We start from the raw sequence: 19232 nt of genomic DNA, 5'->3' as shown, positions 1-19232 counted from the left end.
GTCATATAGTACATAATAAATAATATTGATCTTTATAATATTTTATTTATTTTATAGTTGAATAAATATTGATTTTGAAATATTTTTTATATATTTATGTTTGGGAGTTCATGTAAATATTTATTTATTAAAATATACTCAAAATATTACGGGTATTTTGACAGCTATCATCTGCCAGCAAATTAAAAAGTCACCCAATGTACTTTTGTTTGAGGAGGTGAGTTTTTGGATTTTTGGCTTTTACTTGTTTTTCTCTTTTAATTTTTTTTATTCGATAAAAATTAAGAAAAAAATAGTTTTTAAAATTTTAAGACTAATTCAGTTTTAGTTGAGAGAATAAGTTGAACATGAGAGAATTGTAAATTATAGAGAAAAATGATAAAGGTGACTTAGAAAAAGGTAATAATTTTTAATATTTAAATAAATAAAATTAATAATTAGATTATTAATAAAATATTTAAGTTTTAAAATAAAAATCGAATTTTATCACAAATAACTCAACATCAAACAAGTCCACATAGATATTTATATTATATAATAATTTTGTTTTATCTTATTTATTTTGATGTTTATCTGTTGCTGACTTGTCAAATCAGAGGAATAGTAGACAAATTATATAGAAAAGCTAATTAATAATTATTCTTTTATTTTGTGTTTATCCAAACAAATATTCTTATATTTATTTTAGGAAAATAAATAAATATGTTTATTTATCTCTCTCTCTCTCTCTGCAAACCTTCTTAATTTCTTCAATTAATAAATAATGAATTCGCCCCCATTTGTTTTTCTCCATCTTCTTCTTCTTCTTCGTTAGCAATTAGCAGGAGGGACGACATCGACGGCTACAAAGTAAATGTCTTTTGTTGCACCTGTTCATCTCTTTGTTAAATTTCTAGCACTGATTGTTTGTTTGTTTGTTTGTTACAATTCTTGTAGTATCCTTCTTCTTTCTTGTAACTGCTAGCTAGATAGCTAGCTGTTTAATTTGTTAATCCTCCACGTTTGTGATTCCGTGTTTCTTTTCTTTTATACGCCCATCAACTTAAACGCTCGTCTCTATCTATCTATCTATTTGATCTTATCCTTTTTCATCATGCTTATTATGATGCTATTGTCGACTCAAATCTCAAAACTAGGTGTGATCAACAGTTGTAGTAATTAATTGTAATTGTTATTATGATCGTCCTCAATTGGGGAAACCCCCCGCCTTAATTTGTTGTTGTTGTCTGCTTGCTTGATTTGCTTTGCTTTGCTTTGCTTTGCTTGATTGTACAGAAATAGTAGAAGAACAGTGAGTTAGTGAGTGAGGCAGAAAGAAAGAAAGAAAAGATTTATGGAGGGTGGGCCTCACAAAGCTGACAAGACAGAATTCACAGAATGTTGGCAAACAACATGGAGAAAACCTTACATAATGAGGCTTGCTCTATCAGCAGGCATTGGAGGACTCCTCTTTGGTTATGACACAGGTTAACACATTTATACTACAACAACAATCACAATTAATTTGGAATCTAAATTATTTAATTTGTATTATTAAAACAGGTGTTATTTCTGGTGCCCTTCTTTATATTAGAGAGGATTTTAAGTCGGTTGATAAGAAGACGTGGTTACAGGCAAGTTGTTTGTTCTTCTTCTTGTTCTTGTTGTTGTTTTTGTTGTGTAATGTATGTATTAATTAATTAATTACTGAATGGTTGCATCATCCAGGAGACAATCGTCAGTATGGCTGTGGCCGGGGCTATAATAGGAGCTGCGATAGGCGGTTGGCTAAATGATAAGTTGGGTCGGAAAATATCAATCCTCATAGCAGACGCTCTTTTCTTTGTGGGAGCAATAGTAATGGCACTTTCTGTTGCCCCCTGGATGATAATAATAGGAAGGATCTTCGTGGGCTTAGGCGTAGGGATGGCCTCAATGACCTCACCTCTCTACATCTCCGAGGCTTCCCCTGCAAGAATCAGGGGCGCCCTCGTCAGCACCAATGGTTTGCTCATCACTGGAGGCCAATTTCTTTCTTACCTAGTTAATCTTGCATTCACAAAGGTAACTACTACTGTACTGTTGTTATAAGAATAATACTGTATCAGATATCTGTTGTTGCAAATAAATACTTAATAATAATCTTCTTGTTATCAGACTCCCGGGACATGGCGATGGATGCTTGGAGTTGCAGGGGTTCCAGCCTTAGTGCAATTTGTATTAATGTTGTCCCTTCCTGAATCTCCCAGATGGCTATATAGGCAGGTAGTAGGTCTCTCAGATTGTTTTTTTGTTTGTTGGTGTTTGTTTTTTTGTAAGAATAAAATATATATATATCAATTATGATCAGAACAAGGTAGATGAAGCCAGGGCCATCCTGGAGAAAATTTACTCCCCACATGAAGTTGAAGAGGAGATGGAAGCTTTGCAGTCTTCTGTTGAAGCTGAGCAGGCTGATGAGAAAGCCATGGGGGGGCAAGGCTTGTTTTCCAAACTGAAAAGTGCCTGGACCAATCAAGTTGTTCGCAGGGGACTTTATGCCGGTATAACAGTCCAAGTGGCTCAGCAATTCGTGGGCATTAACACAGTGATGTACTACAGCCCCACCATAGTCCAGTTTGCAGGTTTTGCCTCAAAGCAGACGGCATTGGCGCTCTCTCTGGTCACCTCTGGCCTTAACGCGGTTGGCTCAATAGTTAGCATGGCTTTTGTGGACAGGTATGGGAGGAGGCGGTTGATGATCATTTCCATGTTTGGAATCATCATTTGCTTGGTCGCCTTGTCCACTGTCTTCTTTCAGGCGTCCCAACATGCCCCGCCTATTAGCATGGCGGAGTCCACCCACTTTGGAAGGAACTCCACATGCTCAAGCTATCTAAAGGCCGTTTCTTCTAATCCTGCAGCAAATTGGAACTGTATGAAATGCATAAGAGCCTCTTCTGGTTGTGCATTCTGTGCACAAGGAGAGAGCATATATAACCCCGGTGCATGTTTGGATTGGGATGATGGGATGAAAGGCATGTGTCGTGGAGAGAAGCGGACATGGTACACGAGCGGGTGTCCGAGCAGATTTGGGATAGTTGCGGTTATCCTTCTGGGAGCGTACATCATATCTTACTCCCCAGGGATGGGAACGGTACCCTGGATTGTTAATTCTGAGATATACCCACTTAGGTACAGAGGGATTGGGGGAGGGATTGCAGCTGTGGCTAATTGGTGCTCCAATCTCATAGTGAGTGAGACCTTCCTCACACTCACGGAGGCTCTGGGCTCATCCGGGACATTCTTGCTTTTCGCGGGGTTCTCGGTCATAGGTCTGCTCGCAATATACTTTATTGTGCCTGAGACAAAAGGGCTGCCCTTTCAGGAGGTGGAGAAAATGTTGGAGAAAGGGTTTAGGCCGCCTGGCATGTTCTGGAAGAAGAAGAAGAATAACAATAACATAGTAGTAGGAGGAGGAGATGTGAATCAATCATAGTTAGTTGGATTTTTCTTGTTTTTAATAATGTGTTTGTTTAGAACGATACGGAAAAGAAAGAATAATTACAAGTTGTAGTTTACAAGCAATAATATATCCCCCTTCTTCTTCTACTTCTTCTTTCAAGGCAGGGCAGGTAGACATCACTTTTAATCAATCTCTTTCTCAGTCTCAGGTTAAATAAATATTCTTCCAAAGATGTGCATGTATGTATGTTCATCATGAGCTTCCACCATGCATAAAATCCATAGCAACTCAGTTCACCCTCTGTTTTTTACAACATAACTAAATAAACTTAATGACTTGTTTTGCATTCGAATCAGTATTAAAACAAAGCACAAGGTTTATTCATTAGGTACTCACAAATTTATATATCAGCTATGAGGAGAGGAAACAATAAAAGAGTAAGGAAAGCATAACAGAACACCCCCAACAATTATTCTTAAAACAAATCAACAGTGATCATGAAGATGAAGATGATGATGTCTATACCTGCTAGTACTAGTGTATATACTCTTCTTGCATTTTACTCAACGTAGATTTAACTAACTACATATATCATAATAAACAATTCAAGCAAGCAAGCAGCAGCCATACATGATATGATCAGTCCAAAGTTCAAAGTTCAAGCCTCCAGCCCCGCTATTTCCTTCACAACTTGAGCTTTATCTGCCTCAAACTGTTCATCTTCTGTGCTCAAAACAGCATTAAACAGAGTAATCTCCTTGAAAATCCCTTTCCATTACATATACACACAATCTATATATTCCATACAAGTCCAAATTAATTTACCTTTATCTGTCTTCAAGTCTGCAAACAGCCTGAGAAGTTTATTTCTATTTGCCACCAGAATCCCCACTATCTCAGCTGGCTTATGTTGATTAGCCACAAACAACTGTCCATTTCATTATATACCAATCAGTTTCTGTCAGTGAGTGACATCCATCCATCCATCCATGCCTCTATACTAACTACATACATACTAATGAAAACCATACCTTAAAGACATGAAATGCTTCTATCTGAATGCTTTTACTCGACTCCTACAGAAAATAATAATTAATAATGCATCAGTACTCAACAACAAACAGCACATAATATCCCCTCTCCAATCCTTTTTAGAGGTTATTCATCTTCTTTATTTTTATGATCCAAACATTTTCTTTTCTTGTTTTGCCACTCAAATTGAAAGTGCATCATAAAGAATAAGAAGAGGCCAGATGGATACACATACCCTAAGAAGATTCATAAGAATCCTTAAATTGTCCTTCGAACTCACATATCGCGTCATCACACCAGAATTCGAGCGATCCAACATCATGTCTCCTAAAAGCTGACGAAACAACAACAAAAATGTTTTAGGAGAACAGCTACCAAAACAGATGATGGAGAACAGTTTGAGATCTCTAACTAGTATAAAAGAATATATTTCACAGACACCCTTTATTAAAGCCAAGGAAAACAGGGGGAGGGGTGAATATTCCAAACCTTGATAGCTAGTCTTCTGGTAATATAGTTAGAAGATTCAAGCAGCTTCGAATTATATTCTGCAAAAAACTTTAACAGAAGAACAGTAACTGAGAAATTCATCAAAAAGATTGAGGAAAATTCAGAAAGGGCTAGAAAATCACAGGCGGAAAGGGAAGCATATAAAATCCATAGAGACGTTAACTACACCTAGAAAAAAATTGGTAGACAGGCCTACAGGGAAGTTGATACTGACTCTTCCGGTTCACCGAAGTTTGAGGTGTTTTGTGTGATGGTTTTGTTTTTATTTCTTTTGCGATCACAAGGGTTGGTGATCTTCTGTCTTTTGTCATTTTGAGATGTAACCAAAAAAGTTATGACAATTTATTGGCATAACTTGTGTTGTATCGTTCTTGTTCTTTTCCCAGCCTTCATGGTAACATGGATAAATGAGGAGTCACTTTTCAAAAACAAATCTGAGAAATTCAGATCCTAGCCAAGCAGATGCCAAATTAATGCAACACTGGTGCTGAAATTTATTATTATTTTTATTATGGCAAATAATCATTCTGGTGTGTGCCTTACTTGATTGGAAATTTGAATTAAATGCACATTTAACAAGAGTGAACAAAAGATTTAGCTTCAGCATGACTAAACATCCTTTGTATAACAAAGTTAACCAGATATATATTATTATTGATTACCCTAATCAAACCAACCATTCATTCACTGAGGAGAAGGAAGTCCATCATAAAAGGGAATAGATTATAAAGAAACAAGCAGACCAACATTTTCAGTTACTACTTCAGACTACCATTTACATACTTCCGTGCTTACCCTCCTCCTCCTGCTTCAATTAAACACTAACACAACCTTGATGGATGATCAAAACTACGAAAACGTGCAGTGAAGGCAACATAGAATGTTAGGCCAACAGAACCCAAGTGAAGAAAAAAAAACAAATTGCAAACAGGCAACATAGAATGGATTAAAACAACTATATAAATTTACTTACCCAATCATAGTTCTTGGAAAGGAATTCTGCTACAGTTGCTTTATGCCTAGTTAGAAGTTCCTACAATGAAGAATTTAAAAAATATTTTAGCAAAAGAGAAAGGAAAAAAGGATCAGCAGCAGATTGCATTCTCTCTCAGTGATGGTTTACTAGTCAGTTACAGTTAGGTGGGAGGAGAAGTTGAAAAAGTGTCAACACTTGAATACTGTGAAAAGGTACCTAACTAGAACAATACTGAACCTCCTTTGTATATTGTGATTTGTTCATATAAACAGACAATAAACTGATCAAAATTTGAAAATTCTTAAATTGCATAGTTGACAACGAGTGTAAAGGTGTTCGTCAGACTAACTATGAACAAAAACACAATAACATCCCTTTTCATATTGTGATTTGTTCAAATAAACAGTAAAACTATGCCCTGACCTTGAAAGTCGCAGCAGCATCACCAGCAACGTCGAAATTTGGGAGCTGTATATAATCAAATAATTTCATCATATGCTCCGACTCCAACATGTATCTACAAGAAGAAATAAGGATCATTTGCAACAGCCAATATGAGATATGATCATGCCACAATAAATTCAACTGTCAACTAAGAGAATCTTATCGTAAAAACACAACAATAAAGGGAGGAAGAATGTCCTTTTGACTCACTTTGCAACACTTTGGTGGCGTATGCATTCCCTCAGCATTGCACCATAATGTAGGACCATATCCGCGTCTTCATAACTGAAATAAACAAAATAATCTTAAATAAATTAGAAACACACAAGGGTAAAAAGGATAGAGAAGTCACACCCCACTTATATGCTACAACTTTCAATCAAACTACTCTGGGATGTTATCCACAGCAAGTAAAGCTCAAATTTCTTGATTAAGAATGTCTTGAAACAGATGTGAGATATTTTTTTTCTTCAGCAAGTAATCCAAAAAAAAGGATTATTATTGTTGGAAAAATAATGCCATAGCAAGGACACCAGAAACTAGCGAACTTCTTATGCAGCTACTACTTACCCTTTTATCAGGATGTCCATCAGATTTAAGTTAGCCTCCAAGTAATCGCAAGCAATTAGCCTTGAATTCACTTGTTGCCTTTGCAAATTTGCTACCACTTGAGTAGCATCTTTACGGGTCTGCAAAGATGACGATTGAGGATAAAATACTATGAACCAAACATTGGAGAGATCAAAAGCAAGTAATGGATGGATGAAAGAAAATTGGCGTGCTAACTAACTACTAAGGGAAGGAAGGAAACAATTTCTGTCTAACCTCCAAATTAAGATTTGGAAGGGAGACAATAATTAGGCGTAGTGTATCTTCTCTAAAGAACTCCCGTGTTACTTGCGCACAAGCTTCAGAGACAGGCTCAGCTTCACTATCCCCATAAAGAATTGATTTGAGCTCACGGATAGTTTTGGACAGCTCCAACAACTGCATTTACAGTAAGAGGTTACTTACACCACGTACAGAGAAGAGAAAACAGCTAACGGTGTTTGTGATTAAAATGACGTTAGTCAGGAGAAGATAACAGTCAGATAAAAACAGCATACCTCTTACTTGTTATGGAAGAAGATCTTTTGGAAATCAATCTACAGTATTATGCATCAGCAGTAGTAACTAGTAAGTAAGTAAGAAAGACATCCGTGCTAAAAAAAAAAAAACTAAATATGTGTTGTGGGTTTGACTCATCATTCATTAGGACTCAAAGCCTACTACTAAGATTCTCTTTATACAATTAAGATAACGAACGTAATCCAAAGCAGGCACATTTAGAAGCAGCAACTGAAGTAAAACAAACAATATCATGATGGATGATTCCAGAAGGCAGGAAGTAATGAGGAGCATTATCCTAAGATCTTAGCAGAAGAAGAGAGATTAGAGTAGTAACCTTCTCTTCACGTTTCGCTTCGCGAGTATCAGAGTTACGTTCGACAACAGAGATGAGGAGTTCGCGGGTCTGACGGACGAGGTCAGCCGGCGTCTTGGGTTTGGCCTTGAAGAGACTCTTCATCTTCGGTCTCTCCCTTCTCCTCCGGCGACGGACGGTAGCCTCTGAACCGCCAGAGAAATGTGTTTGGAAGAAGAGAGACAGGGTCCTATTTTTCCGCCTCTTGTGAATCCCTGCCTGCCTGCCTGCGGTCGTCGTCACGAAAAGGTTACAATTGTCTTGTCCTTTGTGAAAAAAAAGGCTGAAATCTGAATCGAGGAATGGTGGTGGTTCCCCAAATCTGAGGTAACTTTGTTTGTGTAGTAAGTAGATCAGATAAGGTGGGTCAATTTTTAATGGGTTGCAGATCTTGCTCTCTTTCTTTCTTCTTTCTTCTTTCTTCAAAAGATAAATTTCTTGCTTTTTCTTGGATTCACCAGTTGAAAAGACTCAGTCCCATCTCATCTCATCCCCAAAAAAACATGAAATATATAATATGTTTTTTCTTTTCTTTAAATAATTGATCCTTTATTATTATTATTATAAAAAATAAATATATATGGAATATGTTGTGAAATCATCATCCGTACAAGGTGGGGTGTCTTAGCTTAGGAGGAGGAGGAGGGAGGAGGTGGGGGTTGGAACATTAATAGTTGTTGTTGGTTCGAAAGACGGTTACTCCAAGAGTTGTTGTTGTTGTTGTTGGTTGATGGTTGTTGGTTCGAAAGACGGCTACTCCAAGAGTTGGCATGAGAAGAGAAAGAGCAGCAGTCCCAGCAAGCTTGAGGGGGAGGCCAGTTTTGAGCATGTCCGTAAGATGTATGTGGCCGGTGGTGAAGCCAACGATGTTTGAGGGCGTTCCGGTGGGAAGAAGGTAAGAAAACTGAGCACCAATGGCTCCCGGGACCATCAGCAACAGAGGATGCACTTTCATGGTCTCCGCTATTTGGATCAGAACCGGCACAACAAGGGTCGTCGTCGAGTTGTTTGAGGTGAACTCTGTTATTACACCGCTTATCATGCAAACGATCGGCGCTATCCCCCAATACGGAACCCTTTCTAGGAAACCCAGGGACTTGGACAGCTCGTTCGCCAGACCACTCTCCCTAAATCCATCAGCAATCGCAAATCCTGCACCGAGCAGCAACACGATGTTCCAAGGCAGCTTCTTGCATTTCTTCCAGTCCATTATTTTCTCACCACCACCACCACCCGAGGAGGAGGAGGAAGAGTGCTTCTTGTTTGGGATGATGAACAAAATTGTAGCCATCATAACCTATATATATATATATATATATTATACAATCCAATGAGATTTCAATACAATCCAATCCAATCCAATCATAATAAATGAATGAATTAATTACACTGGCAGTTCCGTCGCCTGCCCGGCCATTAAAGAGAGCACCCCACCCTGGAACGTCATCTGTAATGCTCCTTGTCATCCATAACACAATCAAAATCGAAAATGTGGCCAAAATGGTCTTCTCGGCGAAAGTAATTGGCCCTAACATTTGAAGTTCAGTCTTTAAGTGGGATTTGTCGAGATAGGCGGAAAGGGAGGAGGATGAGGATGATGAAGAAGAACAGTAGAAGAGACAGAGGATGGCCCACAAGGCCAGAAATACGATTAGTGCCAAAGGGAAGCCGAAGAAGAACCATGTGCTGAAGCTGATAGAGTCTTCCTCCGGAAAGTAACTCTTCCACATTCCCACCAATATAAGGTTGACACCTGTCCCGGTCAGGGTGCTCATTCCTCCTACCGCCGCAGAATATATGACTCCGAGTACCACCGCCTTGCAGAACTTCCGAGCCACCGCGTCCCCCTCCCTCACCCCCGCCGGGATACGCTGCAGGATCCCCGTCGCTACTGGCATCATCATCACCGCCGCTGCCACGTTGTGCATCCACATGCTCACAAACGCCGTTGTCCCACATATTCCCAGCAGAAGCAATCGCGGATTCAGGGGTTCCCCGCAAAATAATAGGGTTACCTGCAATATCCATCCATCATGCATATAATTTATTATTAATTCAATTATATATATATATATATATATATGATGATAGTTACATACATATATACATACGTACATTTAAGGCCAATCTTCGGTGTATGTTGTAATGTTCGACGGCAAGGGCGAGAATAAAGCTCCCGAGAACGAGGGAAATGACATCATCCATATAGGAATGAGCAACTTGGTCGGCGGTGGCTATCCCGAACAAGGGAAAGAGGAAGAGCGGAGCCATGGAGGTTATAGGCATGGGAACGGCCTCCGTGAGCCACCAAGTGAAAATCCATGCCAGAACCCCCAGCATATTCCGGCTACTACTCCCATGCCCGACCGGGACAAACAGGCATATCAACCCGCACAACAAGGGCCCTAACAGGATGAACAGGGTGTTCAGACTCACAATATTTGAATTATTATTATTATTTACCACTTTGTTCAAGCTCCTGCTGTTGCTACTGCTATCCTCATGCTCATGCTCATGGACTACTTCCACCGCCACCGCACTCACCGGGAGGTGGAGGAGGAGAGGCGCGTTCACATCCTTATTATTATTATTATTCACATCCTCATTATTGCACCTCATATTCTAACAGAACAGAGAGAAGAATATTTCCTTTTGAATTGGGATTCTTATTTTTGGAGCTTACTCATTATTATATATTAATATAGAGCAAGACATGACCGGTAGCACTAGTCTCTTAATTTGGTAATGTGTCAATTTAAGTTTGAAAGTTTCGGTGAAATTTAAAAACAAATTATTAAGAAGAAGAAGAAGAATTAAGCTAAAGTGAGCTGTATAATGTATTATTTGCTGGATGATTATGATCATTATCTATCTATCCATCCATCCATCGATAAATGTGGATAATTGATGAGCAACATGCATGGGTCCCACTCCACGTTAACATGCCAACTCGATGATAATTTCTTCTTATCTTTTTTTTACAAGACAACCACATATTTTAACTAATATTTTAATTATACTCGATCCATCATCATACACCACCGCATATACCCACATATATATATATATATATATATATATATATATATATATATATATATATATATATATATATATATATATATATATATATATATATATATATATATATATATATATATATATATATATATATATTATATTTCTTTTCAAAAGAAAATGAAATGACACATATATAATGTGACAAACAAAATTCACAGCTTTGCCACACATACTATAATGTCATGAATGCTAATTAATTGAATAAGAGTTTAATTATGGGCTATTTAGAATTTTAAATTCTAATAAGATTGAAAAATTATCATCTCGTACATGTCTCTATTTTTTGGGTTAAGATAAACGCGTGTAACATAAATTTTTTGAGACGCTCGTATTCAATATTTTTTTTCCTGAAAACTATTATATTTATTTCTTTCCAATTGAAGCTTGGAGCGGAAAGAAGCCAGTTGTATCTCACTTATGAATTTTTGGGAGTATTGTCTAAAAGCATGTGTTGTAGTAAAAGAGAACCAAACTTGATGATAGAAGCGAGAAGTTTGTGTTCATCGGCTATGACATAAAATAAAAAAGGTGCAAGCTCTACAATCCTATCAACGAAAAGATTGTTGTGAGTCGTGATATGAAGATTGATGAAGAAGCTTCTTGAAATTGGGAAGTTAATTAAGATTTCGTCAATGAATTCTTCCATTCTTCGATGAGGATAAACAAGGAGAAGAAATATGGCAGTCCATAGTTCCAACGAAAACACCGAATACATTTTCTAGTGTATCTTCATCAAGTGAAAGCCCTAATGAAGGATCATGAAGGATGAGAACCATCCAAGAAATTTACACGAGAATACATAGGTAATGAATGATGCCTCTATGTTCAATCTTTTAGCCGAAACAGTGCGTTTGCGTTTTGAAGAAGCTAGTAAGGAGAAGAAATGGAGACAATTCACTTCAGACTAATCTAAAGGAGTTAGACTGCACGTCTAACTTCCATTAGTTAGACTGCACGTCTAACTGTATATCCCTTCAGACTAATCTGAAGGAGTTAGACTACACGTCTAACTCTTACTAGTTAGACTGCATGTCTAACTTCTCTAGTTAGACTGCACGTCTAACTCCGCTAGTTAGACTGCACGTCTAACTCCGCTAGTTAGACTGCACGTCTAACTCCGCTAGTTAGACTGCATGTCTAACTCCGTGCATCTAATGCCAAATCGGTCTAATGAACCTCATTAAGACCATGTCTAATATAACATGTTTTTGATACACCTGCACCAAAAGCAATTAGACACATAGATTGAGTTTTATATACATTTATCATCAAAATTTCAATAGTCAAACTACTTTGACACTTAGTCAAAATAATTTGACCCAACAATTTTCCTCTTTTTGATGAGAATGTTAAAACATTTGCATAGATAACAAATTAAGCATTCATCGTATAGATAAGAAGTAAAACTTATTCATCTATACAAAACTTGTCAAAAGTTACAAACAAGTTCATAATTAATACCATTAACAGATAAAAACAGGGAATGTTTTTCAAGAAGAGTACGAGATAACAAAATTCATATCCTCCCCCTTTTCTCTTTCTCTCTTCCCCCTTTTTAACATCATTAGAAAAGACGAATATACAACTTAAGAAGTCTTTAAGACTGCGGTTAGAGCGGAGTTGTAGACACCTCTGTTCCTTTTCTTCGATTTAAGCCTTTGTACCCTAAGGACATAGTCAACAACCTTCTGGATGTTTAGGGTTTTGGAGGAAGAATGATACCCATTACCAGAATCATCGAGAAGACAGGAAAGAAATGCACCAAGAGGACCATCAAAACCGAAGATCGTCTTCCTGGCATAGAGCATTCTAACCAGGTTCCCGAAGAGGACTTTCTTCTAGTTTATGGCAACACCCTTTGTGATGGCCACCATCATCTCAAAAACTTTTGAGCAATACGTGTATGAGGAATCCTTTGCAAGGAGGGATTTGGAGATGATGTCGTTGAGTAACGCAAACTCAACTTTCAAGAAGCTACTCTTCCCGTGATTATTCACTGGAAGGTTCACGTATGAAAAGACATTCAACATCTCCAACCGGATTTCAGGAGGGGATGGAGGAAACTCGTGGATCCCTACGGTTGGGAGAAGGAAGAACAAGCCAAATGTATCTTCATCAAACAAATCATTCTGCCGAGAACAATCCCGCAGACATATTTGTCATTATAAAACTTGGTTGTTTCAAAGAACTCACGAATGATCTGTTCGTGATAGATGTAGTGGGGGCGAAGAAACTTCTTCAATCCAGAGGCTTCTAATGATTCAAACATTTGAACCATTCCACGAATTGAAGTAGAATACACAGATTGAAAATCTATTTGCAGAGATTTTGGAGAGAAGGAAGTCATTTTGACGATTCGAATTCTAGAAAGAGAGAGATACGGATTTGGGAGTACTCAGCCATTTGAGAAGTTCCCCTCATTAAATATCAAGAACTTAACGTGTAGTTAATATCTAATGATTATATCAACCGTCAAAGAGTCATAGATCTATTCCCTAGGAGCACAACTATTAATATTAATCATGAACGCATGTAATTAATATTAGACGTAAGAATGGAAATAATATTAGAAATGTTAATCATTCTTGACAAATTGAGAGACACTTGTCTTTAATTTATTTGAGAAGTGACTGGTTCATTTTAGGCGGGAAAAATAAATGGGCAGATTCATATGCATATGACAGCTGTCCAAATAGCCAGAAAATTAAAAATCTAAGTACACAAGTAGTTAGACGTTTATTCTAATTTTCACATTCATCTCTTCTACTTGGAAAATTTGTCTATTATACGATGCGTCTAATTGTGCATAAACAGCACGTGCTACACGTGTGTCTGGTTAGACGTGAGCTTCCATATGCTCTAGACATAACAACGTCTAACGTCTATTAGACGTTTACGTCTAACCATGCAGGTTATAAACCAAGACAAAATTTTCAAAAAAAGATGAAAACTGCTAGAGTAAACATACGTCTCAGTAGTTATGCTTCTTAAACTTTTAGTTTATTAGATGTATTAAGACCTCTGTCTTCTTGTCTGTCCACTTACACTTTGAAAAACATGTTCCCCTCAATTTATGCACGTAGCAACATTAATCAAGATCAACAAGACCTAAAATATTTCTAAAATGAGAAAACTTAGCTTCTGGCAGAGGCTTCGTGAAGATATCTGTCGTTTGTTGATCTGTAGGAATATATTCAAGACGAATCTGCTTCGGATTGACGTGTTCACGGATAAAATGATGTCTGATTTCGATATTCTTTGTCCGAGAATGCAAAACTGGATTATAGGTGATTTCAATTGCACTGGTATTGTCGTAAAAAATTGGAGATTCTTCAACTTCAATCCCATAATCCCTTAAGTTGTTGTTGAACCCACAAGAGTTGAGAACAACAACTACCAGCAGCGAGATACTCTACTTCAGCTGTAGACGTGGCAACTGACGTCTACTTCTTGGTAAACCATGAGATAAGACGATCTCCAAGGAACTGGCAAGTTCCACTTGTGCTCTTTCTATCAATTTTACACCCTGCATAATCTGCATCTAGCAAACTTGTCAAATTGAAACTGGAATCCTTCGGATACCACAATCCCACATTTTGAGTTCCCTTTAAATATTTAAGAATGCGTTTAGCAGCAGTAAAGTGAGAGAGTTTAGGATTAACCTGAAATCTTCCACAGACACTAACGACAAATTAGATATCTGGTCTACTAGTGGTCATATAGAGCAACGAGTGAATAAGTCATCTATAGGCTGTGACATTCACACTTTGGTCACCTTCATCTTTATCCAATTTTCTAGAGGAGCTCATTGGAGTAGCTGCGATAGAGCAGTTATCCATCTCAAACTTCTTTAGTAGTTCTTTGGTATACTTGGCATGATTTATGAAGGTCCCTTTCTCCAACTGACGAACTTGAAGCCCAAGGAAGAACGTTAATTCTCCCATCATGCTCATTTCAAATATGTCTTGCATCAGCTTAGCAAATTTCTCACATAATTTGGGATTAGTTGAGCCAAATATAATACCATCAACATATATTTGAACGAGTAGGATGTGAGAATCTATAGTGAATCTAAACAAAGTTTTATCCATAATTTCAATGACAAAATCATGATCAAACAAAAATTCAGTTAAGGTGTCATACCAAACTCTAAGAGCTTTTTTCAGACCATACAATGCTTTGTCATGTTTATAAACATGATTAGGTAAAGCATGATCTACAAAGTCAGGGGGTTGCTCAACATATACTTCTTCACTTAATTTACCATTTAAAAATGCGCTTTTCACATCCATTTGAAAGACTTTAAAGTTCTTAAATGATGCGTATGCCAAGAAGATTCTAATTTCCTCAAGTATTGCTATAGATGCAAAAGACTCATCAAAGTCGATACCTTTCTCCTATTTGTATCCTTGAGCAACTAAATGAGCTTTGTTTCTAATAACTAAGTCATCTTCGCTAAGCTTATTTCTGAAGACCCATCTTATTCCTATGACTGACTAATCAGTCGGTCTAGGAGTTAGATGCCACACTTTATTTCTTACAAATTGGTTTAACTCCTCCTGCATGGCATTGATCCAATCTGGATCAACTACGGCTTCACCAATTTTCTTTGGTTCAATCTGAGAAATAAAGGCGGAATTGACCATTTCATCCATCAATTGACATCTCGTCCTTTGAGGAGAGAAAGGATTTCCGATGATCAATTCAGGTGGATGATTCCTGTTCTATATGAAGTTTGATCCAAAGGGATTGGATATCTGAACAGGTGACTCCGCGACGTCTGAACTCTCAACAGGTTGTTGAATAGGAGTTTGTACGTCTGGTTGAACTTCAACCGGATCAGCCATAGGGTCAGACAACGAAATTCGCTTATCCAGAGCTTCTTCCTCACTTACAGACTCAAGACTAGTCGCTTTTAATCTGTCAGCAAGGTCAATGGGATCAATGGATTTTCTCTCAACAGGCTCATCAAAAACTACATGGAGGGATTCCTCAACGGTTTGCGTTTTGTTGTTGTATACTCTGTAAGCCTTGCTTACTGAAGAGTATCCCAACATGAATCACTCATCTGCTTTAGCATCAAAAGCGGTCAAATAAACCTTTCCATTGTTATGAATAAAACATTTACACTCGAATACTTTAAAATAAGAAACTGTGGGAATTCTTTCGTAATACAGTTCATAGGGAGTTTTATCAAAAATGTTTGTTAATTATTGACCAATTTTGTGTATAACAAACTGTGTTTATGGCTTCTACCTAGAACCTCTGAGGTACGTCTGATTTAGCTAGCATGGATCTCGCTGCTTCCTTCAGAGTCCTCACTCTTCTCTCAGCAATGCCATTTTGCTGTGGAGTTCTGATAGAAAAATTAAGTAGATTAATTTTTGAGCCGGCCAAATAAACTAAACAGAGATTAATCTTCATGTGCAGGTACTTAACAAACCGGAACCGGTTGAAGCATCAAAAACCGGTTGCTACTACTTCAAAGAAACCAGCCTCAAGTGATCAAGTTAAAAGATCATAGAAACCGGCTTCACTCTCTCAACCGACCGGTTAACGAAGAACAAAAGATTACATTCCAACCGGATCATAATGCACAAGACACAGAAACCGGACAGTACAGATCAAAAGTCAGAAGATTCAAATCTCAAGAGTGACGTACCATGACGGAAGAAACGTGTCTCGAAAGAATAAAAGAAGATCGGATCCGATCAGAAGCATGCGAGGAAAGCAATGATGCTTTGTTGATCCGATGCTGACAACCAGAGGCGGATGTTCAACACGTGTTACAATCTGAAAAACCGGCGATGTCATCATATGCTTAGAGTCACCTGCATGAATGCCAGGTGTTGAGGAAGTTGAAGCGTGTAAGCAACCTTTCTGCAAACAGGCGTGATGACGATCAACCAATCCGCAAGAGAGAGAAGAAAGTAGCCGTTAGCTACTTTCAGCTATAAAAGGAAGACGGATTGTCTCCATTAAACGCAAGTGACGGATTACGAAAACAAATTATCAAAGCATTAAATTCTAGAGAGATAAAGTCCTGTATTCTAAAACCGGTTTGCCTAAAACCGGAAGTCTTTTGTGTGTTGTTGTGTTGAGTTGTTGTATTACATCAAAGTGTGAGTTTGGTGTAACCGGCGAGTAGCGAAGTTGGGCTCGACCGGAAGTGTAATTGTAACTCTAAAGAGTTAGTGGAGATCATTCTCATAATCTGAGAAGAAGGGGTGACGTATGAGGGTTTGCTCCGAACATCCATAAACAAATTTCCTTGTCTCGTGTTCTTTCATTCGCTTTCATTTTCCGCTTTCTTAACGTAAACCGCAAACTAATCATTCTTCTAAAACCGGTCACTCACCTCCATTAAACCGACTCCTTCTTAAAACATCATCTAAAGTCGCAAACGTTGCTTCAACCTGAAACAGACATTTCCGCCCTTGAACCCGGTTCAAGAGTCTGTGACAGGTTGTGCAGTGCTGAGAACGGTTTTAGTCTCTAACCGGACTATCACCAAGTTGTGTGTTGTGTAAGCGGCCACCCTTACCTGAAACCGGAAAACAACCCCGGTCCTCCAAGGGCGTCCCCGATCCTAACAAGTGGTATCAGAGCGAGGTTCTTAGCACTCAAGCAACCAAAGATGGTGGGAAGCATGACCCACAGCGACAAGCCGCCAATGCTAAACAGTGAAGCATTTAGCAGTTGGAAGAAACAGATGTATCTACATCTGATAACTTTAGATGATGAGATGAGCCGAGTCCTGAAAGAAGGACCGATCAAGATCAACAAGGAGGAAAGCCAGTGGACGAGTGAAGATCGGAGAAGAAGTAACCTGGACAACCATTGCATGAGGCATATCTATAAAGCTATAGATAACAACACTTTGAACAAAATATCAGAGTGCGAAAATGCAAAGGAAGCCTGGGAAACGATTATCCAGATCCACGAGGGAAACGAAAGAACCAAAGAGAATAAAATCTTGGTGGCTACGCAGAAGTATGAAAACATAAGGATGAAACCGGGAGAAAATATGAAAGAATTTAGCAACCGGTTCACCAGCGTAGTAAGCGAGCTTCAGACACTCGGAAAGAAGTATGACAACCGAGAAGTGATCATCAAAACTCTAAGATCACTACCAAGCACGTGGGATATCAAGACCATGGTGATGAGGGAGTCCAGCACCCTTGGGCAGATGAAGTTGCATGATGTGTTTGAGGATTTGAAAGCCTACGAATTCGAGATCAATTCTCGGATCGAAGATGAAACATCTACATCAACCGCAACAAGAGCCTTGGTCACATCGGTGGAACCGGCGGCTTCAGTATCAACCGCACCGGCTCCAGTCAAGAACACTGATCAAATAACCGACGATGTGATGGCGATGCTAGCCCAGAAATTCGGGAAATTCATGAAGAAGAGCCAACCACCATCTAATAATGATTTTAATTATAACTATGTAGATAAATCAAACAAAAGATGCTATAACTGTGATGGTTTTGGACATTTCAGGTCAGAGTGTAGAAAACCAAGAAGAGACGATAGAAAACCAGAAGGAAATTATCAAGGAAATAATTATCAAGGGAATAATTATCAAGGCAACCGGTATCAGGGAAATAATTATCAAGGAAACAATTATCGGGGAAACAACAACAACCAACGAAACGACTACCGAAGAAATAATGATCAACATGCTGATGAAGGAAAGGAGATCCAAAAAGCTCTCATTGCATCCGACGGTGGAAGCGAGTGGGCATATTCCGACAATGAAGATGGTGAAGAGAAAGTAACATGCTTCATGGCAAACGACGAAGAGGTATTTGATTTCTCTTCTGATGAATTTACTAAAGAAGATCTAGTATCTGCAATCAACCAAATGGTTGCTGAGTTCAGAAATATATCTGCGTATATGCCAACACCTGTAGAACCTAAAACCGAACAAATAAATGATGAAAACGATAAAACATATGAGATCAAAACACATGAACCGGATGAACTATTCTCGGATAATGAGGAGACAGTTCAACCGGTAATGGAAACCGATGAACGAGCAATGTACGTCACGGCTGCGTGGGAGAGATCACGTCAAGCAGTGAAACAAATGTGTAACTATAAACGACATCCGAAGTGTAGATATGGTATCGGTTATGATCCAAGTAAACAAAATGAAACAAAACAATCTAACGGGATGAAACTAACGAAAAACAATCTTCCATTTATAAAATTTGTCAAAAGTTCACAAACCGAAAATGACCTAAAACCGGAAGAAATGCTTAAGTATGTAGGTCCTAACGAATCTGAAAAATGGC

General features: G+C 38.2%; 3 protein-coding genes across 3 annotated transcripts; 1 reads left to right on the top strand and 2 right to left on the bottom strand.

The window, feature by feature from the left end:
* Positions 1-729: 729 nt before the first annotated feature.
* LOC124912245 (inositol transporter 4-like) lies at positions 730-3531 on the top strand. The gene is made up of 6 exons (XM_047452811.1): positions 730-849; positions 1276-1466; positions 1543-1613; positions 1708-2043; positions 2137-2244; positions 2330-3531. Exons 2-6 carry the CDS (start codon positions 1334-1336, stop codon positions 3455-3457), a joined length of 1776 nt encoding a protein of 591 aa, XP_047308767.1. The 5' UTR covers positions 730-849; positions 1276-1333; the 3' UTR covers positions 3458-3531.
* Positions 3532-3776: 245 nt separating this feature from the next.
* On the bottom strand, positions 3777-8272 carry LOC124911262 (putative MO25-like protein At5g47540). The gene is made up of 11 exons (XM_047451719.1): positions 7831-8272; positions 7212-7373; positions 6957-7075; positions 6597-6671; positions 6366-6459; positions 5940-5999; positions 4946-5014; positions 4692-4790; positions 4456-4500; positions 4250-4352; positions 3777-4147 (listed from the first exon to the last, which is right to left on the bottom strand). The coding sequence occupies exons 1-11, from the start codon at positions 7951-7953 to the stop codon at positions 4083-4085; spliced, it is 1014 nt and encodes a 337-aa protein (XP_047307675.1). The 5' UTR covers positions 7954-8272; the 3' UTR covers positions 3777-4082.
* Positions 8273-8500: 228 nt separating this feature from the next.
* Positions 8501-10482, bottom strand: LOC124911261 (tonoplast dicarboxylate transporter). The gene is made up of 3 exons (XM_047451718.1): positions 9964-10482; positions 9237-9863; positions 8501-9145 (listed from the first exon to the last, which is right to left on the bottom strand). Exons 1-3 carry the CDS (start codon positions 10465-10467, stop codon positions 8516-8518), a joined length of 1761 nt encoding a protein of 586 aa, XP_047307674.1. The 5' UTR covers positions 10468-10482; the 3' UTR covers positions 8501-8515.
* Between the last annotated feature and the right edge of the window lie 8750 nt (positions 10483-19232).

This window comes from Impatiens glandulifera, chromosome 8 (genome assembly GCF_907164915.1).
Source record: "Impatiens glandulifera chromosome 8, dImpGla2.1, whole genome shotgun sequence".
Lineage (NCBI taxonomy): Eukaryota > Viridiplantae > Streptophyta > Magnoliopsida > Ericales > Balsaminaceae > Impatiens > Impatiens glandulifera.
This window is presented reverse-complemented; position numbering and strand designations above follow the sequence as displayed.

Coding starts and splice junctions, on each gene's coding strand:
- LOC124912245 (XM_047452811.1), top strand. CDS start 1,334: ATGGAGGGTGGGCCTCACAAAGCTGACAAGACAGAATTCACAGAATGT. Junction 1,467..1,542: donor CCTCTTTGGTTATGACACAG/GTTAACACATTT, acceptor TTATTAAAACAG/GTGTTATTTCTGGTGCCCTT. Junction 2,245..2,329: donor CCAGATGGCTATATAGGCAG/GTAGTAGGTCTC, acceptor AATTATGATCAG/AACAAGGTAGATGAAGCCAG.
- LOC124911262 (XM_047451719.1), bottom strand. CDS start 7,953: ATGAAGAGTCTCTTCAAGGCCAAACCCAAGACGCCGGCTGACCTCGTC. Junction 7,076..7,211: donor TTCCAAATCTTAATTTGGAG/GTTAGACAGAAA, acceptor TCATCTTTGCAG/ACCCGTAAAGATGCTACTCA. Junction 4,791..4,945: donor CCAGAAGACTAGCTATCAAG/GTTTGGAATATT, acceptor TTGTTTCGTCAG/CTTTTAGGAGACATGATGTT.
- LOC124911261 (XM_047451718.1), bottom strand. CDS start 10,467: ATGAGGTGCAATAATGAGGATGTGAATAATAATAATAATAAGGATGTG. Junction 9,864..9,963: donor ACCGAAGATTGGCCTTAAAT/GTACGTATGTAT, acceptor TGGATATTGCAG/GTAACCCTATTATTTTGCGG. Junction 9,146..9,236: donor CAGGCGACGGAACTGCCAGT/GTAATTAATTCA, acceptor ATATATATATAG/GTTATGATGGCTACAATTTT.